The sequence below is a fragment of the Emys orbicularis genome, chromosome 1, assembly GCF_028017835.1.
Source record: "Emys orbicularis isolate rEmyOrb1 chromosome 1, rEmyOrb1.hap1, whole genome shotgun sequence".
NCBI classification, from domain to species: Eukaryota; Metazoa; Chordata; order Testudines; family Emydidae; genus Emys; species Emys orbicularis.
In genome coordinates this window covers 320580902-320593650 of record NC_088683.1, presented here as the reverse complement: position 1 = coordinate 320593650, position 12749 = coordinate 320580902, and the positions used below count along the sequence as shown (strand labels likewise).

At 41.0% G+C, this 12749-nt stretch overlaps 1 protein-coding gene across 1 annotated transcript in view; it reads left to right on the top strand.

The window, feature by feature from the left end:
- PDS5B (PDS5 cohesin associated factor B) overlaps positions 1-12749 on the top strand; it is a 252523-nt gene that overhangs the window by 99126 nt on the left and 140648 nt on the right. Inside the window, exon 8 of the mRNA XM_065403763.1 lies at positions 8605-8745. Within this exon, the coding sequence (XP_065259835.1) occupies positions 8605-8745 (141 nt within the window). The remainder of the gene's footprint in view (positions 1-8604; positions 8746-12749) is intronic.

The following is a 12749-nucleotide window of genomic DNA, read 5'->3' as shown; positions in this document are numbered from 1 at the left end:
GGTGTTCTTCCCTAAGCCCCATACGGACCCAAGCCACCGCAGCCTGCATACCCTCGATGTCTGTAGAGCCTTGGCATTCTATCTGGAACGGACCAGGCCATTCCGCAAGTCGACGCAACTGTTCATTGCCATTGCGGAGAGAATGGAAGGCCAGCCTATCTCGGCGCAACGCTTGTCAGCATGGATTGTGCTTTGCATACGCACGGGGTATGAGCTCGCCAGCGTACCAGCCCCGGAGATCAGGGCTCACTCGACTAGGGCCCAAGCGTCCTCGGCGGCTTTCTTGGCGCAGGTTCCACTCCAGGAAATCTGTAAAGCGGCCACCTGGTCGTCGGTGCATACGTTCACAGCCCACTACGCAATCCATCATCAGACCAGAGAGGACGCGGTGGTCGGCAGGGCTGTGCTTCAATCAATTGTTCCTTGACTCCTACCCTCCTCCAATGGTAAGCTTGTGAGTCACCTAATGTGTAACGGATGTGAACAATCACTCGAAGAAGAAAAAACGGTTACCTACTGCACACCCGTCACACCTACCTTCTGTAACTGTTGTTCTTCGAGATGTGTTGTTCACGTCCATTACACTTCCCACCCTCCTTCCCCTCTGTCGGAATCACCGGCAAGAAGGAACCGAGGGAGGGTCGGGCCCGCAGGGATATATATACACTAGAGCGGGGCGCCGCTCTGGCGGGAGGGGGGACCCTGCCGGCCCGACGGGAGCCGCTGAGGGAAAAAGTTTCCGACGTCCGTGCACGCGACGCGCGCACACCTAATGTGTAATGGACATGAACAACACATCTCGAAGAACAACAGTTACAGAAGGTAGGTAACCGTTTTTTTTCTGGAAAGACTAAAGGTTGTGGTACTGCACACTTGCTAATAGGACTGAACATCTCCTTTCTCAGTTGCTCATTTGTGCACCCTCAACCACTGGCATGTAGGTGTATGCAAGTCCCACCTTCAGACCAGTCTCTCTGGCCTTTCAGTGGAATACATTCCAGGAAGCTCCTGCTAGAAAAAAAAATTGGTTCTGGATTAGGGCTGTCGATTAATCGCAGTTAACTTACGTGATTAATTCAAAAAAATTAATCACCGTTTTAATCGCACTGTTAAACAATAGAATACCAATGGAAATTTATTATATATTTTGGATGTTTTTCTACATTTTCATATGTATTGTATTCTGTGTTGTAATTGAAATTGAAGTGCATATTATTTTTTATTACAAATATTTGCACTGTAAAAATAAGTAAAAGAAATAGTATTTTTCAGTTCACCTCATACAAGTACTGTAGCACAATCTTTGTCATGAAAGTGCAACTTACAAATGTAGATTTTTTTTTTTGGTTACATAACTGCACTTAAAAACAAAACAATGTAAAACTTCAGAACCTACAAATCCACTGAGTCCTACTTCTTGTTCAGCCAATCGCTAAGACAAACAAGTTTGTTTACATTTACAGGAGATAATGCTGCCCTCTTCTTATTTACAATGTCACCTGAAAGTGAGAACAGGCATTTGCATGGCACTTTTGTAGCTGGCATTGCAAGTTATTTACTTGCCAGATATGGTAATCCAGGGATCTCAAACTCAAATCACCGCAAGGGCCACATGAGGACTAGTACATTGGCCCGAGGGCCACATCACTGAAACCTTTTCATATGACGATACAAAAGTATAGTAAAAAATGAAGAGTAATATAATATGCTATTAAAAGTCTATTTATTAACTTTTTTAAAAACTGTAATGCGAAAAGTCAATGCTAATTTTGAGTCATTCCGTTTTTGGCCACTTAGCTGGCAGCATTTTGCATCAACCAGAACAGCAATATTAGGTTTGATATCCTGAGACAAAACCAATCTCAGTGTGGCTTTCAAATGTTCATCAGTGAGCCTTGACCATAACACAGATTTGTTAATCTTCATGGAAGAGAAAAACTATATACTGCTTCAAAATGGTATCACACTGCAGCTCCACTAATTCCATCTGCATTTCCTCTGCAACATTGTCAATTTCCACAGCAAATGGTGAGGAAAAAAGTTGAAAATGTGGTTCAAGTGCCTTGAAATCTTTAAACCACACATCAAACTTTTTGTATAAGTTGAAAGAATATGCAGATATCATTTCTAAGGATTTGGGTTCAACTTTTTCTAAGGAGTTCAGTGTTGAGAAATGGACCAAATTGCCAGCAGTCAGCTGTTTCCCCCACAAAGTAAGCTTGACTTTGAATGACTTAACACTGTCATACATCTGTGTTATCACCTGTTTTCTACCCTGAAGCTTCAAGTTCAGTGCATTCAGGTGGTCAGTTACATCTGTTAGAAAAGCAAGGTTGCAGATAAAAGTGGAATCAGCAAGCTGTGGAACCTCCTTGTTTTTCATTTTCATGAAGGAATCAAGCTCCTCTCGAAGTGCAAAAAAAGCTTGAAAACATTTCCATGACTCAGCCATCTAACTTGAGTGTGATACAGGAGTTCCCCATATTTGCTGTCCATACTTGCTAGAAAAGAAGTGAAGTGTCTGTGATTCAGCCCTCATGCACGTATAAAATTAACGGTTTTAACAACTACATCCATAACTTCCTTCATTTGTAGACTTTTACTACACAGGGCTTCTTGGTGCAAAATGCAATGTATACTGGTGAAGCTAATTCCTGGTATATTGAGGCTGTTCAGTTTGGTCTTCAATAATCCAACCACACCAACATTTTCAGAGCACATTGATGGCACACCGTTGGTAGCCAAAGATACGAGTTTGTTCCATGACAGCACAGCTTTTTCAATGCACTCTTCCAGTCCTTGAAATATGTCACATCCCGTTGTGGTACCCTTCAGTGGCATTAAGTCTAGCAATTCTTCAGTTATATTCAAATTGCAATCCATACCGCTAATGAACACTGCACACTGTGCGGTATCTGATACATCTGTACTCTCATTAAGAGCAATTGAAAATGCTTCGAAGTCTTTTGCCATTTGACTCGATTGTTTTTGCACATTATCTGCTAAATCCGTTATCCTCCAGGCAACTGTATTGGCAGATAAGCTTATGCCTTCAAAAACTTTCTTCCTATCAAGATATAAAATTTCGCTGGCCTTCACAAGACATTCTTTTACGAATAGGCCTTCTGTAAAAGGTTGCGATGATTTAGCTATCCTTTCGCTTATCACAAAACTTGCTCTTACTGAATCTTCACTAGACTTGTTAGTCTCTGAAAAGAAAGTTCTTTGCTTGGCAGATGCTGCTTTAAGTTGCCGAACTTTTTCCTCTCGGATTTTTCCGGTGAATGCATCATATTTTTCACAGTACATCGTGTTGTCGTGCCGACGCACGTTATGCTCCTTGGGAACCGCAATCGTTGGCTGACAAATAAGGCATTGTATTTTATCTTTTACGTCTGTGAAAAAATATAAATTCTCGCATTTGTCTTGGAAAACTCTTTCTTTCATGAGTGTTCTTTTTTTCGACTAAGTCATTTCCAAGCGGTTTTAATAAAATATATACACTCAGTAATGCACCTCACTCAAAGGACAAAACACTCACTTAGTTTTAGAATTACTTCTATTAAAGCCCCCACTCCACCCCTTCCATGAGGCCCCATCCCTACCCTGTCTCTTCTCCTCCTCCTCCCCTGAGTGCGCGGCTTCCTGCTCCTCCCCCTTCCCTTCTGGAAAGCGCCCGGAGGTAGTCAGAGGAGCAGGGAGCGGCGCGCTGGCGGGGAGGAGCAGGGAGAGAAGTGGGTGAGGGGAGTTTGGCGGCCACAGGAAGTAACTCCGGGGGGAGGGTGGGGAGCTTGGCGGGCCGCAGCAAAGAACTCCGCGGGCCACATGTTTGAGACCCCTGTGGTAATCATTTGTATGACCCTTCATGCTTCTGCCACCATTCCAGAGGACATGCTTCCATGCTGATGATGCTCGTTTAAAAAAAAAAAAAAAAAGCGTTAATTAAATTTGTGACTGAACAGCTTGGGGGAGAATTGCATGTCTCCTGCTCTGTTTTGCCTGCATTCTGCCTTATATTTCATGTTATAGCAGTCGTGGATGATGACCCAGCACATGTTCATTTTAAGAACACTTTCACTGCAGATTTCACAAAACTCAAAGAAGGTACCAATGTGAGATTTCTAAAGATAGCTACAGTACTCGAACCAAGGTTTAAGAATCTGAAGTGCCTTCCAAAATCGGAGAGGGACGAGGTGTGGAGCATGCTTTCAGAAGTCTTAAAAGAGCAACACTCCGATGCGGAAACTACAAAACCCAAACCACCAAACAAGAAAATCAACCTTCTGCTGGTGGCATCTGACTCAGATGATGAAAATGAACATGCGGTGGTCTGCACTGTTTTGGATTGTTATTCAGCAGAACCCGTTATCAGTATGGACGCATGTCATCTGGAATGGTGGTTGAAGCATGAAGGGACATATGAATCTTCAGTGCATCTGGCATGTAAATATCTTGTGACGCCAGCTACAACAGTGCCGTGCGAACACCTGTTCTTACTTTCAGGTGACATTGTAAACAAGAATCAGGCAACATTATCTCCTGCAAATGTAAACAAACTTGTTTTTCTGAGCGGTTGGCTGAACAAGAAGTAGTTGCAGGCTCTAAAATTTTACATTGTTTTATTTTTGAATGCAGTTTTTTTGTACATAATTCTATATTTGTAAGTTCAACTTTCATGGTAAAGAGATTGCACTACAGGACTTGTATTAGGTGAATTGAAAAATACTATTTCTTTTGCTTATCATTTTTACAGTGCAAATATTTGTAATAAAAAAAAAATATAAAGAGCACTGTATACTTTGTATTCTGTATTGTAATTGAAATCAATATATTTGAAAATGTAGAAAACATCCAAAAATATTTAAATAAATGGTATTAATTTAACTGCACTATTACTTTAATTGCTTGACAGCCCTATTCTGGATTATATCATTTATTATTATTTTCTATCTGTATTACCTAGGCCTAGTGCCTATGTTGTTGAAGCCTTTGGCTTGACAAGGGGTGTTACCTGCATGTTTTTCATTCTCCTCCATTTCTAAACTGCTTCTTAGATTCCTGGCATGATCCACAGAATTGAGAGCAGTAGTTATGCAGCTTTTACTGTATCTGTTTGATTTTTCCACACCTCTGTTGCTCTGCCTAAAGTACTTAAGAAAGTAGGCAATATACTACTGTTTGTTACAGGTATGGAGAAAGTGATCTGACCATGGGAGCATGAATAGATTTCTTACACCACTACCTTCCAATTTGCTGTTTGTAACTACCTATCTTGTCACATGGGAAAGAAGGGGGGACAGGGAGTTAAAGAGGAAGGAATAGACAGGAAGGATGGGAGGACAAAGAAAAACTACAGGTGGATTGGAAAGAATAGTTAAGAGTTGAATAGAGAGGGAAGACCTCAGAGAATAGATGGATGATGAGGGAGAGAAATAAGAGATGAGAAGGAAGAGCGATTAGGCATAAGAAAAATGTGAGTTCTACTATAAGTAACATAAGTAATTCAAATTTTGTTTATTACAGGTAAGGTTGCAGTAGGGCATACCTCAGCCACCCTAAACCTTAAGAGCATGGAAATAAACTTAGGGGAAATATTCAGTATTCCTTACTACCTTCATGTAGCCTTCAATACCACACTGCATTTACTTCCAACTGTGACAGATAAAAGCAATAGGCACTCCAACTTCATCAAACGTACACTTACAAGATTCTGCAACTCTGACCTCATATTCTTGTAACAAGAAACCATTACATCTGATATAATATTAAATATGATTTACAACCTTAAGATTGGAGAGGTCGATGTTAAGGGTGTGTGTAAAAATTATGCAAAGGACATCTAGCAATTCATATTGATGATGATAAAGCAGATAACTTTGAAAGTTTAACATCCCTGCTTAAGCAGAACTTGGGTTTAGGCTTAACTCAGTTGTTGCTGCTACTCCACCATAATTCATGGTTGCATGATACATGTTAATTAACATGGATAAGAAGATAGGAAGGAAAGACAAGAATGGCGCTTGATTTGATTTTTGTTTTTTGGAAATGTGGCAAACCTAGTCTCGATGCTAGGCAGTTGGTGTACTGTGGCTGCTTATTATACTTAATGTGATTATTTCACTGTTACCATGTCCCACCGATTCTCTCTCCACAACTTTCCAATTTGCTGTTTGTAACTACCTATCTTGTCATATACAAAGATTGTAAGATGTTTGTGGTAGATATAGCATCTAGCATAAAGGGTTCGTGAATCCTGACTGGGGCCTCAAGGTGCTACTGCAATAAAAATCCTCCCTCATGTTGAAAAATCTTTGCATTCACAGCTCTCTTGTTCTGAAAACACACCCCACAAGTGGAGAATGATACACTCAGTACATTCTGTAGCATTAAAGAACTATTTTCTTTGGTAGGGTAAATAAATAAACACAATAGAGGACACACAACTATTGAACCAGGAATGTACATCTTCCAGTAGAAGCTGCTTGTTTTTAAAAAAAAAAAACCCTCATAAGGTCAGTTCACAGGCGTAGTGTTTCTAGGGTAGCACACAGTTTTTTGATTTGTAAATATGGTGCATCCTTTCCTGGTCAGTTAATAGTTTCTCATTTTTCTTCTTACGCTTCTCAGCTTATGAAAGAAGCCCCCTTTTTTTCCTAATTGGCTTGATTCATGTTACAATAGCACATTGAACATGTGAACTCCCTCTGCTGGCTTTGTAGTTAATCGTTCAAATGCTTTACCAAGGTCTGTCAATTTCCTTGCAAATTGATCATGCTGATGCACAAAAGAGTTCTATGATATGTTGTTTTAGAAACACAAGGGTGGAAAAATTAATTTGACAAAGGGAAAGGGGCATAATTGGTTAATATTTTTTTTTATTTCAAAGAAGTCAAGATCATTTTTACCCATCTAAAAGGTGCAGAACATAAGCTTTGTGTTCTTTCTCACCTCAAATCACACCTGTTTCTCTCAAAGGATCCATAAAGGAATTCCCTATCAGGTTAATGCAGCCTTTTGGTTATTGATAGGGTGCTCTTCTTCCTCTTGACTATTCGGAAGGAGAGGGGTCTCCTTTATCCTAACTTGCCTGTTGCACGGCACAATATCAATTGTTTGACACAATACTTGTCAAATTTTCAAAGGTAGCCATTGATTTTTGGGTGCCTCAACTTTTTGGTGCCCATTTCAAAACAATTGGGCCTGATTTTCTGAGTTACTGAGCACCTGGAGCTCCTCTTGACTTCAGATGAGGTGTAGGTGCTGAATACTTACGAAAATCAGACTCAAGATTTCTCAGGTTGGGTACCTAAAAGTGGATATTTTGAAAATTTAGATCTAGTGCTTGGTACTTGCTCTGATCTGATATACATTTATCAGGTAGAGTGAGTAGCAAGCTTTGTGGTTGATGCTGTGCCCTAGTCCAGGCAGAGACAGCAGTGAGCACCAATTAAATGTGCTCCATCAGCAGACTTGGTGGTTTTGGAGTAGCATGAACAGTGTTGCACACTTTGGGCATGGGGCTCTTTGGTATATTAAAAAAGGAGTTTGAGAAACAGTTCTGTGGTCTAAAATAAGGTAGGCATGATAACTTTCCTTCCTTCCTCCCACACAGTACATATTTCAGTACATAGTAAGTAACAGAGTGATTAAAAAGTAAAGCAATGTTTAATTTGTTTACATTTAATTTAATATTAATGTAGAATTTTATCAGATCTTCTTTTATAGTTGAAAGTACAGATTTACTCTCACGTCCACCTAAGTCAATGTGTTTGCTTTATAACTGCAGTGTACAAAAATGCTGCTTTGCGGATATAAATTCTTAGACATACAAAGTCATTGTAAGTTCAGAAATGTCCATTTAACAGCTTTATAAATTAGAGAGAGAAGGTGGGGGAGGTAATATCTTTCATTGGACCAACTTCTGTTCATGGTGAGAGAGGCTTTTGAGCCACACAGAGGTGTGTGATCTGAAGAAGAGCTCTGTGTGGCTCAAAATCTCTCTCTCTCTCTCTCTCTCTCATCATGAACAGAAGTTGGTCCAGTGAAAGATATTACCTCACCCACCTTCTCTCTAATATCCTGTGACTAACACGGCTACAACTAGACTTTATTTTTTACAGTAGTGTGGTAATTCCCTAGCTGTTTCTCTATATTCGTCCCATTTAGGCAAAAGGATGGAATGCTTTTGAAATTGTTGTCGCTTGTGGTTAAATAACGTTAAAAATAGTCACACTACAAAAGATCTGATATAATTGAAACTGGTAGAGGAATTATTTGTTTCTGTTAAAGTTGTTTCTAGACTTGCTGTGATAAACTAAACATTGCATGGCACCTTTTTGTACTGTTGCTTTTCATCTCTAGTTTATGAATATAAATCGAGAGGAAAAAGTACTGTATCTTAAGGATCATCTTTCCATTAACTCATTTCCCCCCACTTTTATCATTTTAATAGGTAGAAATTTGTATCCTTACTCAGAATTAGTGAAGATATTATAAGCTGATTCCGTGGTAGGTGAAGTTAGAATTTTAGAAAAGAGACAGAAGATGTATACTGTTTTACTTCTATTCTGTTACTGATGTAATGTTCTTTGTTTTCCTTTCCAGTTCTTTAATCAGGTGCTTATGCTTGGGAAAACTTCTATCAGTGATCTGTCAGAGCATGTCTTTGACTTAATTCTGGAGTTGTACAATATTGACGGTCATCTCTTGCTTTCTGTTTTACCGCAGCTTGAATTCAAACTTAAGGTAAATATCATACTATGTTTGTTTTAGACAGTCTTAAAATGGAATTTTTTTTCTCTGAATATGGGCTATGTAATATTTGATAGTACGCCATGTCTAATTTGGAATTAAATGTCTTTCTTACTGTCACATCTAAGTAACTCAAAACAACCGGTTCATAAGAGTAAATATATAAGAAGACTAATCTGAAAGTTGTAGAAAAAATGTAATTATAGAAGTTATTTCACAAACAGTAATTAGAAAAGACTGCATTTATAAGTGTGGTTCACATGTTTCATACAAAAATAACTTATTTCCAGTTTTTTGTCATTGGCATTGCAAGCTACTGTTTATTTAAATGCTTATGCAGTGATTCACAAATTTTAATAGATTGAAAATCATGTGCCACTTAATGGCATACTATGCCCTTGTATGTAGTAATTAAAAAATTTGAGTGGAGAAGAGTGGAATTTCTGGGCATATGTCTGGCCAACATTAAAATACTGTATAGCTGTCACTAGATTGGGAAACATTTGTTATCCTTTGTGGTTGGAAAACAGCAACTTCTTTACTGTAACTTTCTGGAAATTTAAGAATTAATGTCCATTTTACTGCATTTTCATTATTGTGGTCATCCCTGAGCATTATGCTCCCCCTCTCTGGGCTACTTTTTGCCTCACTGTCGGTCTTCTCAAATTTATATTAGAAAGGGATGTGGGTGCTGAGCTGTCCCCCCCCCAATCTTGCTTGAGTAAGCAGCACATCTTTTTTCAGGTTTTATTTTATTTTAAAAATGTGTCAAAATGATAGTCTCATGAATGGGGGGAAAATAGGCCTTATTTTTAAAATTGTGAGGCCTATGGTCAGTATTTTTTATCATGGGTCAGGTCTTCTGTATTACTCATTCTACTTCCTCATGCTTGAATTGGGAAAGTCCTGGAAGAAATGTTTAAGCTCTGAATAAAAAGGCACTCTCATTGTGGGCTTGGGGTGTAATGTTTTTCTCCTTCTCATAATACTGCCTCTGTCCTATCCATTTCTGATCTTGTCTATCACCAATGCTTTTCTCTATTCTTCTGCATAATAAGTTCCACAGATCCTAAATAATGGGCCTTCAACCAATTCTGAGCTTAGGAAACAGACCAGACCAGAACAGGAGTGTTTCTGTCCCTGACAAGCCCACAATCCATAGCTGTAGGCAGGCTAACCAGGTCTTCCCATTGCAGTGTGTTAAATATGAGAGCCTGGTAATGTCTGATGAGCTTATGAAGAAGCAAAGGTTAAAGCTGCTATTCTTATTCTCTTCTGATGGGAGTGTCTGAAAGGAGCAGTCACACCCATCCTCAAAGCAGTGAGCTGACAAAACAAGAAAGAAGCCACAGTGGACCAGAAACTCAAACAGATAGGGGGAAGCTAATGGTAATATACCTTAACTGAGAGGGAGTCCTCACAAAGTAGCATTAGCCAAAGATGCATCTCAAAGGGCAGGAAGATGATTGGACTTGCCTTACCAGCCACAGCTGGTGGCTGTGGTTGACCTTTTGTCATTGCCTATTCCTCCCCTGCCTTCCTGAATCAGGAACTTCCATCTCCCAGGAGCCAGATCACCAAAGACCAAAGACCAGTCCTTTTAAAAAAAATGGAACTGAGTGTGTGAGCCTAAGGAATCTCCTCTGTCCCCAGTAAATATGGAAAGCCCTTTCTTTTCACCTTTGATGATGTGTACAATGCAATTAGACAGCTGTGGCAGGCTGTGCCAGCTGACTCTGGCTAAGGGGCTGTGTGGGTGGGGTGGACCAGGCTCTGAGGCCCCATGTTGGAGGCCTTGCGGCCTTGCCACAGCAGGCCCTAGAAAAAGGCAGTGGAGAGGATCCTTCAAGCTGTTTGGCAATATCCCACACAACCACTCCAATCAGAAAGGGGCTGCAGGGAGCAGCCAATAAGGGCCCACCAGGCTAGTATAAGAGCAGCTGCAGAGGCAGAGTGAGATCAGTTCCTTGCTGGAGTTGAAGGAGTTTGGCTGGTGTGCCTAGCTGGCTGAGGGAGCTACAGGACCTTGGACAGAGCAGTGCTGGCAGGGACCCAGAGGAGCGAGAAGGAGCTCTGGGTTGCGGCTGGGACTCAACCAAGATAAGGCCCTGAGATAAGGGTGAAGAATGTACTGGGGCCACAGGAAAGTGGCCCAGAGAATCATAGCAGCAATGCATCTCAGTTAAAGGGACATGGCGGACAGCTGCTATCTTTAGGGCCCCTGGGCTGGGACCCAGAGTAGAGGGTGGGCTTGGGTTCACCACACCAGCCACTGGGAAAGTGGCCTGAACTGTGCACCCCAAAAGGGAACTGAACTCTTTTTTAGGCCCAGAGGGGGTGAGGACATTGTCTCTAGGGAGGGAGCCCTGGAGGATAGCTCAGTGCCAGGGCCAAGGCCATTTTGAAGACTGCTGGACTAATTAAGGGCCGGAGCCCAGGGAGGGCGACAGGGAAAGAAAGGCCTACTGAGAGTACTGGGATAGGCCCCCCTTTTGGACTGTTTCCCCCATTTTACATACAAACTGTGTGTAACTCTGGCTGGAAGGCTGAGCAACCGAAGACCCACCACAAACTCAGAGTGTAGGCACACGCACTTGGACAGCGGGCGCTTGTGAGAGGTGAGTGCGATCCCATGACAAGCTGTTTAATTACGGTGTAGTCATTTGGGCTTGGGCTGTATCCCGAGCTCTGGAGTCCTCCCACCTCTTGGGGTCCTAGAGCCCAGGCTCCAGGCTGAGCCTGAATGTCTACACTGCAGTTCAACAGCCCCTTAGCCTGGGCCCCGCAAGTCTGATTTTATTTTATTTTAATTACAGTGTAGACATACCCTCAGGCAGATGCTGACTTGAAGAAAAAGAAATCCAAGACCAGGGGAAGACTGCTTCTGAGAAAAAGCAAAGATATCCAAGATTCCATTAAAACTAAAGAATAGTTATCTTTTCCTCTAGTTTTAATTCCATACTAGAGGAGGAATTAGTCCCAGATACATTGATAAAATATGTGGTATACTGCAGATCAAAGAGAAAACACCAGAGCTTCTCCCTTAGCCAGTTCTTTATATTTAAATGGCCAATGACATAAACTGAAATTTTATAGGTCATCAAATTTTAAGAAAAAGTCTTTGAGACCTAAAAAGGGAAAGAATACTTTCCTCTCTTTCTGGAAGGCCAGTGATCTTATGCTAGGCAGAAACCTTAGAAGGAGAGAGGGTAAGACATCTTCAGTTAAAAATGTTTTTAAAACTCTACTCACATGGTTAATTACCAGTCTAGATCTTTTCCCCTAACAGTCTGACAAAGGAAGAGAAATGAGAGGAGGAAAATGCAAAAGGATCAGACAACTCAGAAGTATTTTTCATCTGTATCTAAAACACCTGTGTCCCATAGCTGTCTATAGAGAATGTTATCCAAGAGGAATGGGCATACTGTGCTAAATCTAACTTGTTGGAGAACCTTGCCAAAAAGTTTATATTATCGATCAGAGCAAAGGGCCCCATGTGCTCCATTGCAACAACCACTGAATGCTGGTGCAAATTAATTTTTCTCTCCACGAAGTTCCCTGCATTGCCATTCCTTGCAGCCCTCAAGAACATGCACAACTATGGCTCATAGTTATTGATGTAAAGTTCAGAAATGTAATTATTTCTGAGGATGAGGTTGTTTTGCTGTGCTCTCCAGGTGGCTTAGATCCACTCACCAGGTCTTGGTCCTGCAGTATTGGCCAGGAGGCTGGGCTTAGATTTTCCATTCAGTCTCCCATGTGTCAAGGAAGAGTTTATGGGCAGTTTTGTGTCCAGTTCTGTGTTAATGCTATGTCAATCCAGCCTGATTCAGAAGATCAGGAAGGAGAAATCAATTATACTTCTAATTGCCCCTCGCTGTTCAAGGCAACCTCATTTCTGTGATGTAGGCAATATGTCAGCTAGCCTGCTCATCTATTTCCATTGCAGAAAATACCTGTTGTTGTCACGTGGACTCATTCTACATCAAGATGCAAAG